The following is a 25,768-nucleotide window of genomic DNA, read 5'->3' on the forward strand; positions in this document are numbered from 1 at the left end:
GAGCCTGCTTCTTCCTCTCCCACTCCCCCTGCTTGTGTTCCCTCTCTTACTGGCTGTCTCTCTCTCTCTCTCTGTCAAATAAATAAATAAAATCTTTAAAAACAAAAACAAAAACCCAGAGCCCAGATCGCTCTAGAAACAGAGCCTTCCCCTGTTCCCCACTTGCCCCAGAACTACAGTTAGATGAAAATATTAATTATGATAGGGATTTCTCTGTGCCAGGTACCATTCAAAGTCCTTACCTGTGTTGGTAATTAACTTAATCCTCACAACAACCCTCTCACGTAGATATTATTATTCTTTCCATTTTACTGGTGAAGAAACTGAGACAGATGAGAAAAAATTTAATTGGTAAAGCCAGCTAGGGCAGACATAATCCCCCCAATTCCCCACCAACAAATTGGCCTATACCTTAACCAGGGGCCATACCCCCAGAATTTCTATTCAGAAAGGTTTGTTGTTCAACTCAGAAGTGTTTAAATTGAGGGTGGGGTGTGTGCGTATGTGTGTGTGTGTGTAAACACCATGAAAAAGACCTTGGTCGGATTGTCAGTAGATCTGAATTTCAATCCTGATTCTATCCTGGGCTCCCTGCCTGGCGCCCTGGGTAAGTCAGTTTTCCCATCTGCCAAGTGGCTGACTCCATGCTTCCTAAACAGTACGTCCAGTCCCGTCCAGTCCCATCCATCAGGCAGCCATTTGTGTGTGTTTGTCCTCCCTGGAGAGGGGATGGTCAGGACAGGATTCATTTCAGGAAGAGGAGGCAGGTGACAGGAAGTGAAATACCCAGCTTAGTTTTACCCCACCAGCCCAAGGTATGAGGATAGGATGGTGACTTTGGGGTTCCTTGGGTATGCTTGAGTGTGGACAAGTACCCAAGTGAGCTGCTCAGGTGTGAATGCCCTGCATGAATTCCCACATTTGGAACTTTTGGAGGGAAATGGTTGCATCCCTCCAACTTTGAGGCTGGGAAGGTGAAAGTAGACAGTGGCGTTCCCTCCTGCTGAAGCAGCTTCTCTTCTAGAAGCAGATGGGCCCCCTGCAGCTCAGACCACCTCCCTTTTCTGCTCACAACTCTTCCTTGGCTCCCTACCATCTGGACTAAGGCATGCTCTCATGGTACCTGGTACACAGTAAACATTCAGTAAGTACTGACTGGAGGGGTGAGTGCAGCTGCCCTCACCCATTCATTTACCCTTCTCTGTCAACACACACACACACACACACACACACACACACACACACACACACATATACACCATGCAAATGACCACACTCCAAAGCACCACCAGCCTTCCTGCTTCCACGATTTCACTCTTACAGTTTCCTTGACTTAGGAAGCCCTCCCGCTCCCCCCCGCTAATCTCCTTGTGCCCAGACCCTCTGTATCCTTTGGGATTAATGTAATTAGGAGCTTATATTTATTGAACATTTACTGTGTGCCTGTAACTTTCCAAGATGGAAACTGTTGGCATCCCCATTTTCCAGATGAGGAAATTGAGGCTCAGACTCCTGAGGCCCAAGATCATGTTTCTGTATATCCAACTGTGTCTAGAAATATTGTATGTACATATGTGTACACACAATAATAAATAGCATAAAAATTATAAGGCCTATGTGAGAAAAGTAGACAACACTTTTTTCCCTAACATAAAGTCATTTTCTCGAGTAGCAAACATTCCCGTGTTGGCCTTGAAGGAGCAAACCAGCATATTGTGGAAATGGCCACATGTTAAGGACCCAAGAGGGGCCTCCAGAAGCTGAGAGGGACCCCCGGATAACAGAGAGCAAGAAAATGGGGGGTCTCAATAATATAGGCTGCAAGAAAGTGAATTCTGCTAACAAGCTGAGGGAGCCTGGAAGCCAAGCTTCGCCTGTTTGAGTCTTCAGATGAGGACGCAGCAGGTCAACACCTTCATTTCCCCTTGTGGGTCCTTGAGCAGAGAATCCAGATGAGCTGTGCCTGGTCTTCTGACTTATAAAACTGTAAGTAATAAATGGGTGTTGTCTTGAGCCCCTATGTTTGTGGAACTTTGTAACACAACTATAGAAGACTTTTACAGGTGTTGAAAAGTTTTTTGCATGAAAATTAAGAGGTAGCTTCAGTTACTAATCATACTCTGATACATTTCGTCTTGGTGCAAATATTTTTGTGAAACTCATAATAGTGTTATAAATGGGGGAAGATCATTTTTTATAAAGTTTTATTTATTTATTTATTTATTTGATAGGGAGAGCAAGCACAAGCAGGGGGACCAGCAAAGGGGGATGGAGAAGTAGGCTCCCCACTGAGCAGGGAGCTGAACCTAGAGCTTGATCCCAGGACCGCAGGATCATGACCTGAGCCAAAGGCAGATACTTAACCGACTAAGCCACCCAGCATCCAGGCACCCCTCTATTTTTATTTATTTAGTTAGTTAGTTACTCAAAGTCATATACTTGAATATGTGGGATGCAATTCCAGGATATATATCAGCCAAGTGGCACTTCTTCCATGAAGCTTTCCAAGATCTCTTTGGGAAGAGTAACCTCCCCTTGCTCAGAGCCCCAAAACACATGTCTGCCTGTCTCTTAGAACATTACACACTTCCAATTAATTCACCATGCTCAGGAATACCTAGTTACTCTCTGGGAGACAGACACCTTTTCTATACTTGGGAATCTCCTTCAGTGTAAACAGAAATATAATCAGAGACATTATAATACAGGGAGATAAGAACTATGACAGTGGGTAGGACAAGATGGTAGGGAAATCCAAAAAAAGAAAAAAGAGAGATTCAAGTAAGGCTTCTGGGAAGAGGGCATCTGAGGTAGGCTTTGAAGGATGAGTAGAAGCTTGCCCTGGGGCAAATGCGTTGAATGGCCTGGAATACGTTTTCAAATTAGGAGCACTGCACCTTTGTCTTGACTCCGCTTCTGACTTGCTATGTGACTTTGGGTAATTGTCTGTCCTGTGGGCTTCCCTTTGTACAATGCAGTTATTAATGGGGAATTCCTTTGCCTGCTCACTAGTTTTTTGCCCTGGCTTCCTAGGGAGGGTTTTATCTGGTCTGATTGCTTTCTTTTAAATACAAAACTGGGATAACAGGATGGCAGAGACTGGAGTGAAAGGTGGGAAGGAAAAAGAAAAGCAAGGCTGTGGGAGAGGGCCTAGGGGGATGGTTTTTGATGGAAGTGACAAGTTTGGTGAGTGAGTGAGAGGTATCAGTGTGGTGAGAGGGTTAGTAAGAAGAACACAGGAGATTTCTAAAGATGTTGACATGGATTGGAGACTCTCTGATGTCTTTTAAGAACTGTAAGTATTAGAGTCATTCTTTAATTACTTTTGGGAATTGGACTATTGTTCTTGGACTTAATATGTTTTAATTAATTTCTGAATAGGTTAAAATGCATTAAATTCAAAATCCCAGAGAATAAAAGGATAATATAGGTTTCCTTCCTGTTTCTGCCCCCAGCACCCTTCAATCAACTTCTGTTCCCCGGGGGTGACTGCTGTTACCGGCTTCTTGCATGAACTGTCAGAAATATTCTTTGCATATACGTATGTATATGTATGTACATGAGTATATGTATATATGACCTCCCCATTTTGAACACGAATGATAGGGTACTGGGCATACTGTTATGAAATGTGTTTTTTTTTTTTAACTCAACAATATAGCATGGAGATCAGTCCCTAATAGTACGTGCAGAGCTGTCCTTGTTTGTTAATAGCTACGTAGTATCATATCAAAGTAGGGGTAGCTTGAAGCTGTCCATTCAGTACCCTGTAGCTGAATATTTACTTTGTTTTCAAACATTTGTCCTTTATACTGTAGTTCTTGAATGTGACATTGAAGGCTAAGCCTGAGTCATGTAGGGCCCTGGGATTTATTTGGGTTATGGGGGTATTTGGGCTCAATGGTATCTTTGAAAGATACTGACTCATTCTCTGGATCAAGCCCTTCCCACCACCCTTTCCCTTGATTCTACCCACCCTACCCTCTGGGCCCCGAGTGGCAGCCTCAGCCCCTCACCATGACCTGCTCTCTGAAGTCCTCACAACCCCTTCTACTCCATAAAACCTTCCTGGCCTGATTCCCTTGATTCCAGCCAAGAGTCTACCACTAGGAGCTTTGGGCAGAAAAGCCGGGGATGAAGACTCTGAATAGACTGTAAATATTTATTAATCAATTCCTGAACTTGCCTGGGGCCTCCCTGCTTATTTTCCATCTGCTTGTCTGGTTTTCTGTGGCTTTTGTTCTCCCTTTCTGCCAAAGGAATTGTCTGGGTCTCTTTGCGGTGGGCGGGGGGGGGGGGCAGTGGGCAGGACCTTACTCATGAGCCTTAAAAAAAATGTGCCTTCTTGTAGGAGAAGAAACCCTTCCACCTTGAAAGGAGTTGCATGGAGTGATTATTTAGAGATCATCCAGTGCAGTAAGTTTACAGATGAAGAAACAAGCATGGATGAGGGAGAAGTGCTTACCCAGAGTAATGGAATGAGCGAGTGGAAGGGACAAAGGGCAGACGCTTGAGGCTTCTGCTTCCAGTTCTTAGCTCTTCACCCTCTTCTCCAAGACTTCAAACTCTGGCAACCTTTATTCTCTCAAAATCTAGTATATACAGGTAACAGGCTCGCAGTATATTGTACTACTACTAGGCGATAGGAAGGAATAAACTATATAACTTCAAAAAGTACGGATGAGACTCAGAATATGATGCTGAACAGAAGGAACCAGATGCCAAAGAGTACGTATCATATGATTCCATTAGTATGAACTTCTAGAAGAGGCAAAAGTGGTATTTATGATATATATTGACAGAAAGCCGATCAATAGCTGCCTGTGCATGGGTGGAAGGACGGACCACAAAGGGGAGCAAAGGAACTTTCCGGAGTGATAGAAGTGCTCTATAGTTTGACTGTGGGAGTAGTTACATGGTGTCAAAATTCATTACATCTCAACAAGGTTGGTTTAAAAAGAAAAAAAAAAGAAGCAACATTGAAATAGACTTACTCAATTTATTTAAGAAAATACAAATGTGACCTTTGACCTACATGCCCCAAATCAACATTGTCCAACTCATTTGGGTTTAGCAGTTGTTAACCCTCAGGTCAGATGTTTTCCATCTTTGAAATGAAGTTGTCACAGATTTTGGTCAGAACATCATTTTCCTTAGATTTGTATTCAAGAACTTCCACTGTCTCATGACAATCATTCCTGACTTGGGTTGGATTTTAAAAAAGCTAGTGACGAGGGCAGCCTGGGTGGCTCAGTTGGTTAAGCTGCTGCCTTCCACTCAGGTCATGATCTCCGGGGCTTGGGGTCCTGGGATCAAGTCCCAGGTTGGGCTCCCTGCTCCTTCCTCTCCCTCAGCCCCTCTACCCCTCTCCCTCCCTCCCTCTGCCTCTTTCCCCCACTCATGCTCTCTCTCTCTTTCTCCCTCTTAAACAAATAAATAAAATCTTAAAAGAAAAAGAAAAAGCTAGTGACTAATACCTTCTTGCTCTATATCTGGGTGATTTATTGGCTCGACAGATTTAATTTTTCTTTTGCAGGACCTTCAAAGTTTTTCAGTTCTGTACTCAAGAAAGAAAAACTATTTGTACAAGTAATAACAATCATGGCTAATGTTTATTGATTGCTCTTACTGTTGCAGGTGGTAATCTAAAAGTTTTTCATGTAATATTTCTTTTTTAAGAAGGACTGTATTTTATTTTATTTTTTATTTTAATTAATTTAATTTTTTAGAGAGAGAGGTGGGGGGAGGGGCTGAGGGAGAGGGAGAATCTCAAGCAGACTCTCCACCCAGTGCCGAGCCCCATGTGGGCCCACCACTGGCCTGATCGATCCCAAGCCCCTGAGATCATGACCTGAGCTGAAATCAAGAGTCTGCTGCCCAACTGACTGAGCCACCTGGGTGCCCTGAGCCCATCCAGCTCTTAAGCGCTATATGGCATTGACAACATGACTCAAGAGTGATAGCGAAGCCCTTTTGCCTCAGGATCCCTTCCTTACTGGTACCAGAAATTCCATTATCGCTTCTTCCCTCACAGTTAAGCATCGCCCTCATTAGATACCTCCTAAAACACAACTAGTTGGGGTGCCTGGGTGGCTCAGTCTGTTAAGTATCTGGTTCTTGATCTCAGCTCAGGTCTTGATCTCAGGGTCATGAGTTCAAGCCCCACATTGGGCTCCATGTGCATGGAGCCTACTTTAAAAAAAAGAAAAAGAAAAAGAAGCTAAAATACAGCTAGTTAAGAGAGCAGGACACTAAATCCCTACACATCTGATCAAATGGATTTTTCACTGCACTGTCCACTGAATGGACTGAAAGAGAAACACAAATTGGGAGGTGAGGAATGGGGGGGGGTGTAGGGCATTGAAGGGATTGAACAGAGAGGTAAGAGGTTAGAGCCAGATGTCCCAATTTTCCTGGGCTGGCCCTGCTCAACCTTACATCGATGGGGCCCTCTGGAAATATAACCCTATGGCCAACTGGCTCTGGTTCTCAGCCCAGAACTCGGGACAGGGAGACAAGTGGGTGAGAGGTGACAGGAGAGGCTCTTTGGAATGATGCTGGGAATAGCTCAGGTGCCTCCTTTGGAGCCAAGGTATCCTTAGGGAAAGGCAGGTGGGACAAAGGACATGACATGAATCCTTCTCTGAGAAGAAGGAGAGTCAGCCTTACTCTTTTGCCTTGGGGTGGCTGTATTCTATCCACCTGAAGTCTGTTTTTAAAAATTAAAATGTATTTTAAATTATACAGCAACTTACATAAATATTCTATAAAATCAAACAAATTTTGTAATTTTTAAAAAATTATAAATATAAAATTCAAACAATCAAGATAAAGTCAAGGTTGCTTGACTGTCCTCATCCAATTCAAGAGACTTTCCACCATGGCCCTAATCTGGAGTGTATCCTTTCTTTTTTCTACACGACACATACTATATACACATATAGGAAGTGTTTTGTTTCATAGGGCTTGTTTTACTTCAGTTTTAGAATTATGCTTTACATTTTTTTGTTTACTTACTTAATTATAGGGGCATAGTTCAAAATTCCAAAGGTTCAATAGAGAATACAGTGAAAAGCAGGTGTCCTTCCCTCCCCTGTTCCCAACCATCTGGTCTCCCTGGAGGCAACCACCAATTCTAGTTTCCTGTTGTTCCTTCCAGAGGTATTCTATGCAGTTAGAATCCAATGTGTATATATATAGATATACACACACAAACATATATATTACATTATATATGTATTATGCTATATAGTGTATATATACATGTATATATACATCATATACACATATATATACACAATACACACATATATATACACAATACACAATTGTGTATGTGTGTGTGTGTGTGTGTATAGACCTACCTCATTAAAAAAAATACTGTCTTGGGGCACCTGGGTGGCACAGCGGTTAAGCGTCTGCCTTCGGCTCAGGGCGTGATCCTGGCGTTCTGGGATCGAGCCCCACATCAGGCTCCTCCGCTATGAGCCTGCTTCTTCCTCTCCCACTCCCTGCTTGTGTTCCCTCTCTCGCTGGCTGTCTCTATCTCTGTCGAATAAATAAATAAAATCTTTAAAAAAAAAAAATACTGTCTTAATCTTTCCTGTTGTATGGCTTTAGATAGCTTCTTTAATTGTAGATAGCTTATTGATGGATGTTTTGGTGGTTTTCAATTTTTTGCTGCCACAAACAATGCTACAAATATATATATTTGTGTGTATATACATTATATATTATATTGAATGTATTGACAGATATATATATATTTTTTTTTTCATACAAATAGAAACACTGTTCTGCACCCTGTTTTTTTTGCCTTACAGTATATCTTGCAGACCTTTCCTTATCAGTATGGAGAGCAGCCTCATTCTTTCTTAGAACACATGCATAGTATCCCATTGTATGTATACCCGGTATTTCTCTAGTCCCGTATGGAAAGAAAGGTCGTTCTCAATATTTTATTATTACAAACAATGCTGCAATTGTTATTTTATCCATTACTCTGCATATTTGTTTGTAAGATGAATATTTTTTTGAGAGAGAGATAGCAAGCACATAGTGGTGGGAGAGGATGGGAAGAGGGAGAGGGAGAGAATCCCAAGCAGACGCCACACTGAGCATGGAGTCTGATGCGGTGCTCGATCTCACGACCCTGAGATCGTGACCCCAGCCAAAATCAAAAGTCAGATGCCCAACCAGTTGAGCCACCCAGGTGCCCCAAGATGAATATCTACTACTGGGGATTAATAAGGTGAGGTTATTTTAAAAGTTTAAATACTACTTTAAGTGTTGCTTGATATTACCAAATAGGTTCCAGGATGTACTTATTTTTACCGCTTATAGGTTTGTTTGTTTCTACATAAATATGTTATATTATAAGTTTAAGGCATAAATATGTTATATACTCTGTCCTGAACACTCACATTTTTCATTCAGCAATATGATTTGGAGTTCTACCTATGTCAATACACATAGACACATAGACCTACCTCATTAAAAAAAATACTGTCTGTTTCCTCTTGTATGGCTTTAGATAGCTTCTTTAATTGTAGCTTATCGATGGTTTTCAATTTTTTGCTGTCACAAACAATGCTACAGTAACTATTCTTGTGTGAATAAAATAGATCCAGAGAAATGACTGCCAAGACTGATACGTATACATATTTCAAATTTCAATAGATGCTGTCAAATTGTCCTCCCCAAACGTGCCAGTTTAGACTTCCACCAATGGTGCGTGAGAGCTTTAGATTTACATCTAGAAGTGGCCTAGGTGCTCCCTCCTGAATCAAAGCTTAAAGTCCCAGTTATCACTGGGATCATCCAGTCCCTGAGCTCCTCTCCGCAGAATGAGAGTGGACAAGCTGAGTGTTGGGAAGGATGAACAGACTAGGGGCAGTCTGTCCCCCATTAGCCAGGTGGTCACCCAGGTAACACAACCCTCTCCAAAGAAAAGGCAAGGCTACTTTGGGAGAGAGTGAGATCCTCATCACTAGAAGTGTCTGAGTGGAGGTTTGGTATCAACAAATGCTCTGAGCGTTTATTCTGTGCCGGATTTGGGGCTGGGTGTCTTGACTCAGAGATGTGTCAGTCCCATTTCCTACCTTCCCAGAGCTTGATAATCATGGAGAAAATAGACAAGTAAACCGTGATAATTCTGTCTACTAAATATTGAGTTGGACTTCCTTTTCTGACAATCTCTGGTACTTCCTGTTAACATAACTACACATGGTAATGCCAGAAACAAAAACAACAAACATCCTTTTAAATGCACAACTGAACCTGCAGCAGTTTGGGTTTTAACAGACATTTGGGGAGATGAAGACTTGGACTTATATGAAGTTTGGGGTTAGGACAGAGACCCTTGGAGGGCTACACCCACAGTGTAAGATTAGGCTAGAGGAAAACAAACTTCTGACTACTAGCAAAGGAGACAAAAAGAATATATGTTCCTCTTGACCTGGACTTTGGGTAGGGGAAAGAAACTATCTCCCAGGAATCTGAAACCACATGCCTGCCCTTGATGAGTCTGGGGTTCATATTTATATCACCTGCATGGCTGGGAATCCCCAAGGCTGAGACATTAACATAAAAGGAGACCTATTCCAAAACCATCTCTCAGATGCCTAGGAGAAACAAACCCAAATCCTCTTTGGATCTCCTCCACACCCAATTGCAGGCTACACAGAATTCCTATATAAAAAGCCCTTCCAAACATTAGCCAATAATCCACAAGGAAACAATCCACCATGAGTAAGATCCAGCAGACACAACGAATCAGACTGCTAAAACCGTCAGACACCAGAATTATCAGATAGTGATTATTAAGTACAGCTTAATAGAAGCAGCTGCTTCATGCTTTGGGAGTATACCGAAAGAACTGACTCCTGGATGGAACCAAAGTCTTCAAACAGATAGAAATTTGAAGAATGGGCCTTGAAAGATAAGTAGGACTTTGCCAAGTGAGGACAGGTGCTTTTGGGGTAGCCAGTGGGGTGTGCAAAGTAGAATGTACCCAGGAAATGACTACTGATTATTTAGTTTCTCAAGTGCAAATCGGGCAGAAAAGTGTGGGATGAGGCAAGGGAGGTAGGTGGCAGGATAGATCATGCTGGCCCTTGCAAGCCATCCTAAGGAAAGCCAGTGACAGGTTTTAAGTGAAGAGTTAGCGATATTCATTTGTTCATTTGTTCATTCATTCAACAAGGGGCATCAGGCATAAAGAATGGATTGTAGAATGGAGAGTAGAATGCAGCAGGAGATGAGTTAGGAGAGTATAGCAGACGTCTAAGTGAGATATGCGGGTGGCTTAGACCAGGGTAGTAGTGGTAGTGAAAATGGAGAAGACTAGGTCCATTTGACCGATGTTTAGGTCAAAGTGTGAAGGTGGATTGTCTACAAGGGATGGGGAAGTAGGAGGTGTCGAGGCTGATTCACAGGTTTCTGGCTGAGCAACTGAAAGACAGGTGGTGCCATTCACAGAGATAAAGAATTAAGGAGGAAGAGTGAGTTGTTAAAGGAAGATCATGAGCTCGGTTTTAGATATTTGGAGTTTAAAGTGGCAATATCTAGTTTGACACAAATGTCTAAGTAGCAATAAGTGAAACCTGGGCTGGAAATAAAGATCTGAGAGTCACCAAAATATAAGTGGCAATTAAAGCCAGGGACGTATATGAGAGTCCTTTGGGAGTCTGTTTTCCATCTCCTGTTGTATTGGTTAGGAGCTTTTTTTTTTTTTTTTAAGATTTTACTTATCTATTTGTCAGAGAGAGAGAGCACAAGCAGGGGGAGCGGGAGGCAGAGGCAGAAGCAGGCTCCCCGCTGAGCAAGGAGCCCGATGTAGCACTCAATTCCAGGACCCTGAGATCATGACCTGAGCTGAAGGCAGATGCTTAGCCAACTGAGCCACCCAGGCGCCCCTGGTTAAGAACTTTTGATTACAGGTACCTAAGACCCAACTCAAACTGGATTAAACTAGAAAAGAAATTGGGTTAAAATGTTTACCAATAATTGCCTTCAGGCAAGACTTGATCCAGTGTCTCAAATAACGGAACTAAGATCCAGTCTTTTCTGATTTTTTTCCAAAGCACATCCTAGGAGTTGGCTTCATTCTTGACAAGCTCTCTCTTCGTGACCACATGCTAGTGTAGGGAAGTGGCTCTGCCTTGGCACCCTGGTGATCTTGCATGTCATTCATGTAGGCTACAGGGGCAAAGGTTTGTAAAGCTTATCTGAGTCTTGGCAGACTGCCTTGTGACCCTTCCAGAACATGAGAGGATGTGAGGCTTGTAAGACTGAGGCCATCTTCTACTTGCTTCCCTCTCTCCCCTGGGAGGCTATCATGGGACAGTTTTCTTACTGCTTCCCAGGTTCTGAGGAGCTAATGGAACTTTCTGCCCCATTGTATTCAGAATGTTGCTGCAGAATATACAACCTGTTAACTGAAGTCTAGAACTGGCCCCTTGACGACAGGGTGCCCACGACTTGTGTTGTAATTGTCCAGCCCCTTTTGACTCAGTGTCATCTTTTTTGGTGTGTGGAGCAAAGATCATAGGGAGCTGTCTTATTCTTCTTGCTGTGTATGCAAGTAATAAACTACTTAAATTGAAAAGTGGCTCATTGTATCTTTACCAGTAGAATTAGTTAGGCCTTGGCCTTGGCCTAGTCTTGTATGTATAAACTGCCAGCTGCTTCTAGGTCTGGGTGCTTCCAAGCTCAAACCTGGCAGAAAAGAAAATACCCATTTCCCCAAATGGCTCAATTCAAAATTACGGATTGAAGGTTTTTGGGTTTTTTTTGTTTTGTTGTTTTTTTTTTATGTTTTGTTTTGTTTTGTTTTGTTTAGCTCTTATTGACCTGATTTGGGTCAAGCGCTCTTCCCTGAACCAATACTGTGACTAGGAATTTCGAATGTATTGGTTAGTTTGAGCCATTTAGAGCCCAATTCTGGAAATGGCGTTGAGGTCAATCCCATTCAAACCACATGGCTGAGAATTCAAAGGGGGAAGGAAAGGTGGAATGGAGGCGAGGAAGCAGCAAGCAAAGCCCACTATCCCTATTTTCTTTGCCAGAGCAGGGAAGTCTGTGTGTATTTGGGGGAAGGGCATGAGTGGTCTGAATGCATAGTTGTGGAGAGTATGGCTCCTGAGGCCAGAGAGGGATTTAGAAACAAGAAGCTGGGGGCGCCTGGGTGGCTCAGCTATTAAGCGTCTGCCTTTGGCTCAGGGCGTGATACCGGATCCCTGGGATCGAGCCCCGCATCAGGCTCCTCTGCTGGGAGCCTACTTCTTCCTTTCCCACTCTCCCTGCTTGTGTTCCCTCTCTCACTGGCTGTCTTTCTCTCTGTCAAATAAAGAAATAAAATCTTTAAAAAAAAAAAAAGAAAAAAAAAAACAGGAGGCTGAGCAAGAGGAAGCCAATTGTTAGCCTTCAGGTTGTAGGTCTAGCTTATATCTTGGTCTTGTTTTCCTAACAGGATGGCTTTTGCAATGGTGGGCATTTGTGGGTAGGGGACAGGAAGGAAATTGAGAGACCTGGAGGCACAGAGTCCCAGAAATCTGTCTTCGGGGCATTATGAACGTCAGATTTCCGGTTCCCTTTGGGCCCTTACAACACTTGGGGGCAAGGGTTGAGGAAGGAGCTGGTGTGGGTCTCCTTTTAGGTCTTACCAGACGCCCAACCCAGGAGCAAGAGGCAGCTGGTATAGGAGACAGGTGAGGAGAACCCTGGTTTCTGGACCCAGTGCTGCCACTCACTTGCTATGTGATCCTGGGGGCAGGAGCTGCTCCTCTCTGAGACTTAGTTTCCCAGTCTGTACAATGAACTAGATCAGGCCTTTCCTACTTTTTCAATCTTAAGGATGCCTTCAATTATTTTCCCCTACATGCCACTGCCTTTCACCCACCCTACTTATTGAGTTGTTACTGTTCGTTTTTAAGTTTTTATATAGTGTTTCTGTGAAAAATCTACACAAACATAGAGCAAGCCAGTGCCGTATCTTTAATTCTTCTTTTTGTTTTTATAGCAACCCTGTTTGTTTGTTTGTTTTCACTCTGTTCTTATGTGTCTTTTGCTGATTTTCTTGAGTTCTTTCCTTCTCATCCAGGCCATATCTTGCAAATCTCTGTTTGGGTTGATCCAAGGAATTGTAAATTTTATCAAAGTCTGTTTTGCTTTTGTCAAAATGGGTTCAAGTCTGAGGACAAGGATAATTGTCTGGTGTGTTCCTGTACATTTTGGTTAGTTTTTCTTGAATTTCTGGCTTAGGTAATATTTCCTTCCCAGGGTAATACCTCTATGACAATTTGTTGCTGCAGGAACAGTTAGTATGTCATGAACGTCCTTGCCTGGTTGGTTACGTGTGTCGTACATAATAATGGCGGCTCATCAGGCCACCAGGAAGGGAAAAGTCCTCAGTCATGTTTAAATATTTTATATACTCGTCAATCTGAGATTGTTGCTCTAAGTTTCTGTCTTTCAAATTTGTGTTAATGAAAGTCTCATAGAACTGTCCTTCAGACTTTTGCAGGAGCCAGGGTCTGAGTGCCACGGACAAGATAGAGAGGGATTTGGGAAACGATTGATCATGCTTCCTCCAAAATACCTCTCGAATCTACCTGTTCCTCTCTACCACCCTAGTGCAAGCCACCATCTTTTCCCCCTGTTGGATGGCAGCACGCTCTCACTGGTCTCCTTACTAGCACCCTGGCTTCCTCCAATCAATTCTCCACTCAGTGGTCAGAGGGATAATTTTGAAGTCTTAATTGTGATCACGTTTCAATCCTCCTTGAAACCCCATAATGGACTTCCCATTGCTCTTAGGGTAAAAATCCAACTTAGCATCATGGTTCACAAAGGCCGTTTGACCCTTGTGTACTTCTGTAGTCTCACCTCTTGCTCCTTTCACTCCATGTTGGTCTTCCTCATTGCAAACTCAATCCCCTCCTCCCCATACATACCGTTTACCATTGCCAGTTCTTTATATCAGTGGTTTCTTCTCATCTTCTGAGTCTCTGCTTAAATATTACTTCCTCAAACGGGCTTTCCTTGACTACCCCATCTACTCAATAGTAGGTCCTCTGTCATTCATTGTCATTGCTCCTCATCTGTTGCCCTCATAGGTCTAATCATAACCTCTAATTATTTTGTCTGACTACTTCTATTTTGTATGACTCCCTGCTAGACTATAAACTCCAATGCGGGCGGGATTGTGTCTATCTTTCTCACCACCATTATTGGTGGACATTTGCCTTTTTCTTCCCATTCCGCATCCAATCACCCTTTGCCTTCACTCGAATGATTTCACCCAGCTGCCTTCAGGGTGTGCTGTCCTAAGGCAAACAGTAAATTCATCATCTGACTTCTCACAGGTGCTCTTCTCTTGCTGTCCTACACACAGCCAAGAGGCAGGCTTGGGACCTAATCTTAATCTTATGCTCTTTTCAAGAACTTTGAATCTTAAGTGACATAATGTAAGACCATCACAAACTAGTTAATGTGCACTCATTCCATTGGTGGTACCTAGCTGACCTGACGGGTGGCTGCTACCCAGACCCTGTGTTGTTTTACCTGGGTCCTGACCATTCCAAGTCTGGTTCCCTAGTCTTCTCTTTGGCCCTGTGCGCTCCTTCAAAGCCTCCTAGTTAACTTCTTTTATGTTAAAGATGGCCAGGATCAGTTTGCTATTTGGAATAAAAGAAAGGTACTGTATAGACTGTATCTCCACAGACTAGCACAGGACCTGGCAAAGGCAGGTGTTTAATAAATGTACCCAGGTGTGTGGCTTAAAGCTTGTTGCTTAATATCATAGAGGCCCAGTTTCTTCCTCCTGCCCACATATCATCTGGGATCTCTGGCTTCTCAGGACAGAAATCATCTTGCTTGCTCCTTTATTATCTCCCACCTTCAAGTCTCTACCGCTCCTTCTGGGCTACAGCAACAAAACAACTCAACCCAAATTCCTCTCATTTTCTCAGGAAGAGCCGCTTAGCCACAATGTCTGGACCTAACATTCAGATCCTGGTTATCGTTGTTTACTAGCTGTGTGACCTTAAACAAATCAATAAATTTCTTTTGCCTCAGTTTCCTCATGTGCAGGTGGTGATGGAAAAATTATACTAGCTGTAATAGTATATAGAGATAAGGAGATAAAACATGTAAAGCACTTAAAATGATGCTTAGCATATAGTAAGCACTCAATACTTGCTAGCTATTAGTACTATTTTCTTTTTTTTTAAGATTTTATTTATTTATTTGTTTGTTTGTTTGTTTGTTTGTTTGTTTATTTATTTATTTGAGAGAGAAAGCCAGCACGAGCAGGGGGAGGGGTGGAGAGAGAGGAAGAAGCAGTCTCCTGGCTGAGCAGGGAACCCAACTCAGGGTTTGATCCCAGGACCCTAGGTGAAGGCAGATGCTTAACTGACTGAGCCACGCAGACACCCCTATTTTCATCTTTTTGTTGCATAAGCTACTGGATACCTATGCCTTCGGGGGCAATGTTCTTCGAAGTACAGTTCCTGAACTACCAGCATCAGAATAAACTGGAGAGATGAGTGCGGGTTCCTGGGCTCCTTCCCGGACCTAGCAAATCACAGTTTCTAGGGCAGAGCTAGGAAATTTATATTTGAAAAATACATCTCCCAAATGATTGCTCGTCTTTTAAAAAGATATTGAGACATAACACACATACATTAAAATTCACCCATTTAATGTATATAGCTCAGTGGTTTTGGTATATTCACAGAATTGTACAATCTGATTTTAGAACATTTTCTTTATCCCGAAAAGAAATTCTGTACTAATTAGCAGTCATTTCCTATTCCCTATTCCCCCAACCACTCCAGCCTTAGACAACCACTAGTCTGCGTTCTGTCTTTATAGATTTGTCTGTTCCGGACATTTCACATAAATAGAATTATATAACATGTGGTCTTTTGTGTTTGGCTTATTTTAGCATGTTTTCAAGTTTTATCTATGTTGTAGCATGTATCAGTACTTTCTTTTTTTTTTTACCCAGGTCCACTGACTAGATAGACCACATTTTGTTTATCCGTTCATAACAAACAGAATGGATATTTATCTTGTTTCCACTTTTTAGGTGTTATGAATAATAACTGTGAGCAAGTTATGGACAGTCAAGTACAAGTTTTCATGTGGATATATGTTTCATTTCTCTTGGACATTAACTAGGAGTTGAATTGCTGGGTCACATGGCAACTCTAGGTTTAACATTTTGAGGAACAGCCAAACCTTTTTCCAAAGTGGCTACAGCATTTTACATTCCCACCACAAGGGTTCCAATTTCTCCGCTTCCTTACCAATACTTATCATCTGCCTCTTACTATAGCCACCCCCATGGGTGAGAAGTAATATCTCATTGCGGTTTCGATTTGTATTTCCCTAATAACTAATAATGTTGGGCATCATTTCACACCCTTATTGGCCATTTGTGTCTCTTTTTGGAGCTATGTCTATTCCAATCCTTTGTCTATTTTTTAAAGGCTTTTATTTTGAAGTAATCTCTACACTCAATGTGAGGCTCAAACTTACAACTCTGAGATCAAGAGTCACATGCTCCACTGACCAGACACCCCATCCTTTGCCCATTTTTAAAACGATTTATTTATTTATGAGATAGAGAGAGAGCGTGCATGAGTGGAGGTAGGGGCAGAGGAAGAGGGAGAGAAATCCTCAAGCAGACTCCCACTGAGCGCAGAACCTGACATGGGGCTCGATCCCAGAACCCTGAGATCATGACCTGAGTGGAAATCAAGAGTCAGCTGCTCAACCGACTGAGCCATGCAGGTGCCCCCGTTGCCCATTTTTAATTGGATTCTTTATCTTCTATTATTGACTTATAAAAGTTCTTCATATATTCTGAATGAAAATCCCTAATCAGATATATGATTTGGAGATATTTTCTCCCATTCTGTGGGTTGTCTTTTTACTTCTTGATGGTTTCCTTTGGGGCACAAGTTTTTAATTTTGATGAGATCCAATTTTTTTCTTTTGTTGCCTGTGCTTTTGGTGTTGTATCTAAAAAACCATTGCCTAACTCAAGGTCATGGAGATTTACTCCTAGGTTTTCTTCTAGGCGTCTCATAGTTTTAACTCTAATATTTAAGTCTATGATCCATGCAAACTCTATTTAAGAAGCACTAGTTTCGGGGCGCCTGGGTGGCACAGCGGTTGAGCGTCTGCCTTCAGCTCAGGGCGTGATCTTGGCGTTATGGGATCGAGCCCCACATCAGGCTCCTCTGCTATGAGCCTGCTTCTTCCTCTCCCACTCCCCCTGCTTGTGTTCCCTCTCTCGCTGGCTGTCTCTATCTCTGTCAAATAAATAAATAAAATCTTTAAAAAAAAAAAAAAAGAAGCACTAGTTTCGGTCTACCTATAATGGTTTTTCCCAAAGACAATCCTAACCTCGTCCTAAGAAGAATTTTTTTTGAATATTCATCATAGCTTTATTCACAATGGCTAAAACCTGGAAATTACATAGCTGTCCATTAATAGGTGAATATACAGACAGAATATATCCATACAGAGGAATACTACTTAGCAATAAAGAAGCCTGAACTGGTGATCCATGTAGTAATATGGATAGATTTAAGAATCCTTATGCTGCACAAAGGAATACAGGCATACGAGAGTTCCTTTTACATAACGTTGTTAAAAATGCAAGCCCAGGGGTGCCTGGGTGGCTCAGTCGTTAAGGATCTGCTTTCGGCTCAGGGCATGATCCCGGCATTCTGGGATCCAGCCCCACATCAGGCTCCTCCGCTGGGAGACTGCTTCTTCCTCTCCCACTCCACCTGCTTATGTTCCCTCTCTTGTTGGGCATCTCTCTCTGTGTCAAATAAATAAATAAAATCTTAAAAAAAAAAAACGCAAGCCCATGTATAGTGCCGGCGGTTGCCTGGGGCTGAGGGTGGAGGCAGTGACGGACTGCAAAGGGACACAGGGAAGTTATGACATAGAGGAAAAGCCTTGTGTCTTGAATGGAGCAGTAGTTTCATTTGTGTGTACATCTGCGAAAATGCAATTAATTGTACAGTTTTTTTAAATTTTTATATTTTTGAGAAAGCACTCAGACTGCATTCTCTCCCGCTTACTCCTCCAAAGGAGGAGAAGAATGATCAATACCTAAGATCAATACCTAAAGCCAGCATCATGCTCAGGAGAGAACACTGCGCCTCCTCCTCCCCCTCGTGGCTTAAGAAGAATTCTTAAGTTGTCTGTTAGGATGATGTAAGCAATAATGAAACAGCTAACTAACATATATCTAGCACATGGTATGTGCTAACCATTTTACATCACATAATCTTGTTCAATCTTCGTTATGTGGTTTGTGTTAGAATCACCTCCACGTTTCATGATGTAATACCTTCACTCTATGATGATGTAATACATATACTCTTCCTTTTCTGTGTAAGAGGATAACAACACTTTTATCTTTAGGAAGCTTATGCAAACTAAATAAGCTCATGTGTGTTACAAGTACGGCACAGTGCTTGGCAGAACAGGGCTCAAAGGATGAGAGCATGTCTTCCTATTCCTTCATGATTATCTGTCCCACAGAACACCTACCCCTCCCATTGGTCAAGAAAGCTCCAGCTCCAGGGCTGAGTTTCGTATTCTCCTAGCAACCTGCTCCCCTTTTTTCCTTGTCTCATTATGATTTGTGATTTTACTTTTATATGTGTTATTCTTAAGACTACCACATCTCTTCAACTGTTCAAGTCTCATAAAGGCGGGGAGGGGGCAATTTTGTCACTGCAGTATTTCTCAACACCCAGTGTAGGGCTGGGGGATATAGTGATCTTTTAAAAATATACACTTGACCACATCACTTTTTGGTTTAAAATCCTCCAATGGTACGTGTTTTACACTTTGAATAAAGTCCAAATTCCCAACCATGGCAAACAGGTCCCTACCTGATTGGCCACTATCTGCCTCTCCACCCACACCTTCTACTTATTCTCTCCACTTGGAACATGCTTGTTTTCTTTCCCAAACACACCTTGCTGTTTCCTGAATCAGAGTCTGTTTCCTCCTCTTGTCAGCTCTCATTAGTTTCTCATCCTTTGGGTCTCAGCTCAAATGTCACCTCTTCCCAGAGCCTTCCCTGACTGCCCTGTCCAGTGTTACCAACATACTTCCACTAAGTTATTCTTTTTTTTTTTTTTAAGATTTTATTTATTTGAGAGAGAAAGCGAGTGAGCACATGAGCAGGAGGAGGAGGAGTGGGAGAGAGAGAAGCAGATTCCCCACTGAGCAGGGAGCCCAAGGCGGGACTCCATCCCCCCACCAAGTTATTCTTGATCATACAACCTGTTTCATCTTATTCACAGACCTGAAATTTCCTTATATATTTATTTAATATGAATTATTATAGCTAACACTTAAGCACTCACCATAAAAATTTTTCATACATTAAGTGGTGTGCTACTTAATGCTTATCAATGAGCTCTCCAAAGTCCAAAACTCTGATTTGTAGTGCTTGCTGATTTCTGTGTGTAAACACTCTCCTCGGAGGGTTTTCAAGCTACCAACCCGACATCATTGAACACCAATTTGCGAATTGACGGGCAGTAGCACACCATTATACAGTATTTGCCACAGAAATATAGTAGTGATAAATAACCTCAAGAGCACAGATAAAACAAAAATGTAGTAAAATAATTAGGAAGTAATGAGTTTTGAGAATTTATTACCTTGTTTTAATATTGCAAGTCTATATAATTTAATTCCTGATAATTGTTTTTAAAAGCAACCCGAAAAATTTCTAAGCATTCCTCAATCGTTTCTAGCGAGTCCGTAAGGACGGGCGGGCTAACAACCAGCATATTTTTCAGATGAGGGACCTGAGGCACAGAAAGCCAGAGAAAGGTTAAGCAACTTGTTCAAGGCTGCAGAGCAAATAAATCTACTACTCCAAAATGTATCTTCAGAACCCAATATAGTGCGGGCACACAGGTGGTGTTCATTAAACAATTGTAGAATACATAAATGGATACATATTTAATATTCTTAAAGACACAAAAGGGAAACATCTAACATTAAAAGCACTTACACAAGAGTGAAATTAACAACTTTTCAAAACTTTCTCACTATCCTAGGAAGATACGCCTTCACTCGTCTACTTTCCGCAGCACTGAGCGCTTCTACAATACACCTGCTATTTTACGAGACGTCGCCCAACCCTATGATGCGAGCTGAGACGTCCCGCTCTGCGTCGTCCCGCTCTGCGTCGTCCCGCCCCGTCTCGCCGCAAGGCCTCCTGGGAGCGGTAGTCCCCAGTCTGGGCGCTCCGGCGGCAGTAGCAAGGCGCGCTTGACCGCGGAACTACAGAGGGTGGCGCACCGGTCGCGAAGCTTTTCCGCCTCGCGTTTCCCTCCGGCCTGCGTGCCCGCCCCAGCTATCATGGCGGCTCCCTTGGCTCTGGTGCTGGTGGTGGCCGTGACCGTGCGGGCGGCCTTGTTCCGCTCCAGTCTGGCCGAATTCATTTCCGAACGGGTGGAGGTGGTGTCCCCACTGAGCTCTTGGAAGAGAGGTGAGGCCACTGGCTGGAGTAGGTGGCCAAGCCCCGCCTGTGCTCTCCCGGCCTCAGTGAATGGGAGGCGGGGGCAGTGGCCTCAAGCTCAAGATTCTGAGGGAACTGACCCGCTCTGGCGTCCTCGGAGAGGGTGGGAGGGCGGGGCTGCCAAAGGGAGGGATCGTGGGACTGTGGGGTGAGCTTTGGGCCTTAGGGGCTGGCTCACCTGAGCTGTAGGGAGCTGAGGGGGTGTGTCCCCCTCGGGTCCTGAGCAGAGGGGCGTGGTCTGAGGAAGGACAGGTATCAGAAAAGGGAATGCTGGATAGAGTGTGATTTGCAGAGGGGATTGGGATTTGATGAGGGATCGCACCTGGGATATAGTATGGTATGTGGGGGGTGGGCGCCAAGTGAGGGAACCAAACTTGCCTAAGCGAGTAGAGTGTGTGAGTGTGCTTAGACGCCTGTACCCAGTTTGGGACTTGCCGTGCAGCATTTCCTACTGTTTCTTAAATTCTTGTCAGGCGCTATTTTCTACCAGCGCCTACAATGAGATAAGCGTTTGTGCTGAAGTATGCACAGACTAGTGGGAGAGACAGATAGTTATAATCCTTTTTGAAAAATGTTCTTCCTGTACATCCAGTTCCTTCCTTGGAGTTTCAACGCTGAAGAAAGTGTCCTCTCTTTTTCCAGTTTCCTAAGGATGTGGGCTCTGAGCTCACTGTTGAAGGATGTAGAATTTGGAAATGGAGATTAGAGAAAGGAGAGTTCCAGGTAGAGGAAGGTAAACAGGATCAAGAAAATGTTGAAGAGTGTGAAATGTACAGAGTGGGGGAGAAATGGGATACAGGTTAGGTTAGGGCCAGAATTTAAAGATTCTTTAAAAAACTTTTTTACTGAAGTTCAATATACATACAATGCACATACAGTAAGTGTAGAGCTCGATGAATTTTTACAAACTGTGGATACTTGTATAGCCAGCACCCAGATCAAGGAACAGAACATTGCAGAAGTAAGAGCACCCCAGAAGTACTCTTTGTGTCCTTGAACTTTATAGTTTTTAAAAAATTTTTAAAAAGATTTTTTGTATTTATTTGAGAGAGAGAGAGCATGAGCAGGGGGAGGAGCAGAGGGAGAGGAAGAAGCAGACTCCCCTCTGAGCAGGGAGCCGCACGCACGTGGGGCTCAATCCCAGTACTCCAGGATCATGACCTGAGCTGAAGGCAGCCACTTAACCAGCTGAGCCACCCAGGCACCTGTGTCCTTGAACTTTAAATGCTAGAGTTTTGATGTTACCCCATAGACATTTTGGAATGGGTAATGGCATAATGAATGGTTGTTTTATGAATAATTCCATATAATATATATTATTATATTATTTAAAATACTATATATTAAAGACTATGGTAAGCTTCTTTTATCCTCCAGTTATTCTTTGTGTTAGATTGTGTTATTTCCTCCATTTTACAGATGAGGAAACTAAAATTTAGAGAAGTTAAGTAATATACCCAGGTTTCCCAATTGACAGATGGTAATTAAGGTAGTAGTAATTCTTCTGTGTGATGGTGAGAGCTTAGGCTTGATAATCTTTGAATATAATATTTGCATATAATTATTTGTTGAACAAACTGAATTGTTTGGGTTGAAACCACTTGGTTCCTACTTTCTTCTGGATACCAGAAGCCCCAGGGCAATATTAGGCCCTCCTTCCTCTGTTCTCTTAGCACTTTATACATACCTCTATTAAAAGCATTTCTCACTTTTTATCATAATTATTGGTTTATATCTGGTTTCCGCACTGTACTGAGTTCCTTGAGGGCCAGAACTGATTTATTCATTCCTGAATCCTTTGTGCCTGGCATAGAGTAGTTGCATCGATACTGTTGAATAAATATTGAAGAAAAGAAAATATAAACTCTGGTTACATATAGGATGCACAGGGTGAAGGATCCATAGATGAGGCAATGTAGTATGGTGATTAAGGGCACAGGGTCTGGGATTTTTTTTTTTTTTTTAAGTAGGCTCCATGCCCAGCGTGGAGCCCAACACAGGGTTTGAACTCACCACCCTGAGATCAAGACCTGAGCTAAGATCAAGAGTTTGACGCTTAATGACTGAGCCACCCAGGTGCCCCAGGTCTGGGGTCTTTAAAAGGGTTTGAGTCTTTATTTCCCTCTGCCACTTATATCTGTGTGATCTCCAACATCAGTTTTCTCATCTGTAAAATAGGAAGTTATAATTTGTACCCCATTAAATGAGATAACCCATGTTGAAGCTCTTAGCACAAAAATGAAAGCCAAAATACCTAATTGTAAGGTTTTTGAATTTAAATAATAGGGAGAACAGTGGTGATATTGACTGAAATAGGTGAGTCAGAAAGGACAGCAGTAAGTTTTTCTTTTTCTTTTTTTTTTAAAGATTTTATTTATTTATTTGACAGAGATAGAGACAGCCAGCGAGAGAGGGAACACAAGCAGGGGGAGTGGGAGAGGAAGAAGCAGGCTCACAGCAGAGGAGCCTGACGTGGGGCTCGATCCCACAACGCCAGGATCACGCCCTGAGCCAAAGGCAGACGCCTAACCGCTGTGCCACCCAGGCACCCCAGGACAGCAGTAAGTTTGATGTGTGTGTAAGGTGATAGTATGATATTCAGAGGTTTAGGTCGGGAGCTTGGGGCCAGTGTCAGAACTAGAGTGAGATTTGGTAGTCACCCATCTGAATCTGATTGGGTCAGGATAATTATTTGTCCTGTTTTAAGCAGGGATAGTGGGTAGAGGGATGGTACAACATCTGTAAGCATCACTTGTCTTCAGAGTATACTTTAAGATGGGATATTTTAAAAAGGAAGTGATTGAATTTAAAAGGCAGGCATTTAAAATATTGAAATAGGAGCCCTTCTGGTTTCACATGACATTCATTATTTATTCATTTCACATGAGGTGTTTTTTTTTTTTTTAAAGATTTTATTTATTTATTCGACAGAGATAGAGACAGCCAGCGAGAGAGGGAACACAAGCAGGGGGAGTGGAAGAGGAAGCCTGATGTGGGGCTCGATCCCACAATGCCGGGATCACGCCCTGAGCCGAAGGCAGACGCTCAACCGCTGTGCCACCCAGGCGCCCCTCACATGAGTTTTTTGAGTGACTAGTAGTTTGGGTGAAGGGCCGTGGATCCAAATAGATTTTGGTTGGCAAACAGATTTTTTTTTTAAGAGCGAGGGTTGTGTGCATATGTGGCCGCTAGGGTAGGAGGGGCAGAAGGAAAGGAGAGAGAGAATCTTAAACAGGCTCCATGCCTAGTGCAGAGCCTGGCATGGGGCTTGATCTCAGGACCCTGAGATCATGACCTGAGCCAAGATCAAGGGTGGGATGCTTAACCAACTGGGTCACCCAGGTGCCCCTCAAGGACTGATTTTTAATAGGACCAAATGAAAGGTTGTATAATTGAAGGGGACAATTCTTGTCTTCAAATATCTGAAGGGTTTTAAGTTGCCATGTTGTCAGTTCTTTCATGTGCAGATGACAGAATCCCAACTCAAACTGCCTGAATTATAAGAAAAAGTAAACCTCCTGGCCTATGTAACAGAACAATCCAAGGTAGATCCTGATTTCAGGCCTAGCTGGATCCAGACTCAGTGATCTCATCAAGACTAATTCTTTCTCCATCTTGGCATTGACTGTATTCAGGGGGCTCTTCTTGGGTATTGGCAAGATTGGCCCATAATAGCCTCTGACTTTTATATCCTTGCAGTATCAGGTCCAGTGGAAAGAGGGTGACTGTTCTTCAGTAAGCATAACAAAAGCCTTGGAATTGAGTCACATTGAACTTATTTGGGTAATATGCCAATTCTTAAGCCAATTACTGTGGTCAGCCTAAGTCATATATCTTTTTCTACCTCTGGAGCACCTAGCTGGCTCAGTGGTGGAGTGTGCGACTCTGGATCTTGGGGTTGTGGGTCTGTGCCCCACATTGGATGTAGAGATCACTAAAAATCCATCAATCAATCAATCAATCTACAGATATATATACCTAGTGCAGTGCCTGGTATGTGAAGGGACAGCCAAGTTCAGGCCCGCAGAGCAGCCCGGGCAGGGACACAAGCGCCGGGCAGTCCTATGTGGAAAGGGCTTGGGCTCGTGCTCAGTGAAGCCAAGTGCAGTGAGTACTAGAGAGGGCAGGGGCTTCTAGAAAACTGACGACCCAGAACTGTACTGTGATCTGTTCGTACCTGTGCAGCCCCTACGTGGGCCAATGCTTTGCTGGAAAGGATGGCTTGGAGGAATGGAAGAGGGACGGGCGACCTGCAGATGCTTTTCCTCGCTTACAGCAGAAAGAGAGCATGAGCAGTGGGAGCGACAGGCAGAGGGAGAAGCAGGCTCCCTGCTCCGTGGGGACCCTGGAATCATGACCTGAGCTGAAGGCAGATGCTCAACCGACTGAACCATCTAGGCGCCCCCATATGATTTTGATCTTTAAAAATTTACTAAAGCTTATTTTGTGCCCCTTTGCTGATGCTAATCATATCCTCTTGCTGTAATAAACACCATGTGCCATATATATATCTGTAGATATATATATATATCTCCCTCCCTCCCTCCCTCTTTGGAGAGGGGCAACCTCCCAAACTGTGGAAGAAGGTGGTATCCCATAGGAAAACTACAGTGGTGTTACTAGAAGAGGGGGAAATTGATGCTGGGAGGCGAAAATAACAGATATCCATTATAATAGGAAAGACATCTTTTCTGTGTCATTCATTTCTACAGACCTATCAGTTCATTTGATAGTCCAACTAAAATTTATACAGATTTCTTGCTTGGCAAAATGCAAGCATGTGCTTCTCAGTCCAATAAAAATAATAACTAACACTTATGTAACGCTTTCTATATGACTGCCACTTTCGAAACATTTTAGATATGTTTAAGAGCTAATCACCATAAAGGCCCTAAGATGTAAATGGCCCTACATGTAAATACCCCATTTTATAGATGAGAAAATGGAAGCACAGAGAAATGAAGTCACATAGATGATGTTTTATGTGAATAACTGTCAGTATTTAGGAATTGCTGTTCTACCAGAGTTCACTCTATACCATCTTATATAGAAATCTGTCGGGGGGTGCCTGGGTGGCTCAGATGGTTAAGCGTCTGCCTTTGGCTCAGGTCATGATCCCAGAGTCCTGGGATCAAGCCCCATGCCGGGCTCCCTGCTCGTTGGGGAGCCTGTTTCTCCCTCTCCCTCTGC

The 25,768-nt window shown here is 43.0% G+C and overlaps 1 protein-coding gene and 1 non-coding gene across 3 annotated transcripts in view; one reads left to right on the forward strand and one right to left on the reverse strand.

Annotated features, from left to right (window-relative positions):
- The first annotated feature begins 12,650 nt into the window (after window positions 1-12,650).
- The window catches only part of PIGU (phosphatidylinositol glycan anchor biosynthesis class U), an 89,570-nt gene continuing 76,452 nt past the window's right edge, over window positions 12,651-25,768 (forward strand). Inside the window, exons 1-2 of one of the 2 annotated variants that reach the window (XM_002916396.4) lie at window positions 12,651-12,710; window positions 20,115-20,548. In XM_002916396.4, the coding sequence (XP_002916442.1) occupies window positions 20,419-20,548 (130 nt within the window). In that variant the 5' untranslated portion in view covers window positions 12,651-12,710; window positions 20,115-20,418. Of the gene's footprint in view, window positions 12,711-20,114; window positions 20,549-25,768 lie in introns of those variants that run through there. The other variant, XM_011221241.3, reaches the window with a different exon arrangement.
- LOC117795863 lies at window positions 18,078-18,297 on the reverse strand. The gene has a single exon (XR_004620012.1). It is a non-coding gene; the product is annotated as a small nucleolar RNA U3 (small nucleolar RNA).

This window comes from Ailuropoda melanoleuca, chromosome 13 (assembly GCF_002007445.2).
Source record: "Ailuropoda melanoleuca isolate Jingjing chromosome 13, ASM200744v2, whole genome shotgun sequence".
NCBI classification, from domain to species: domain Eukaryota; kingdom Metazoa; phylum Chordata; class Mammalia; order Carnivora; family Ursidae; genus Ailuropoda; species Ailuropoda melanoleuca.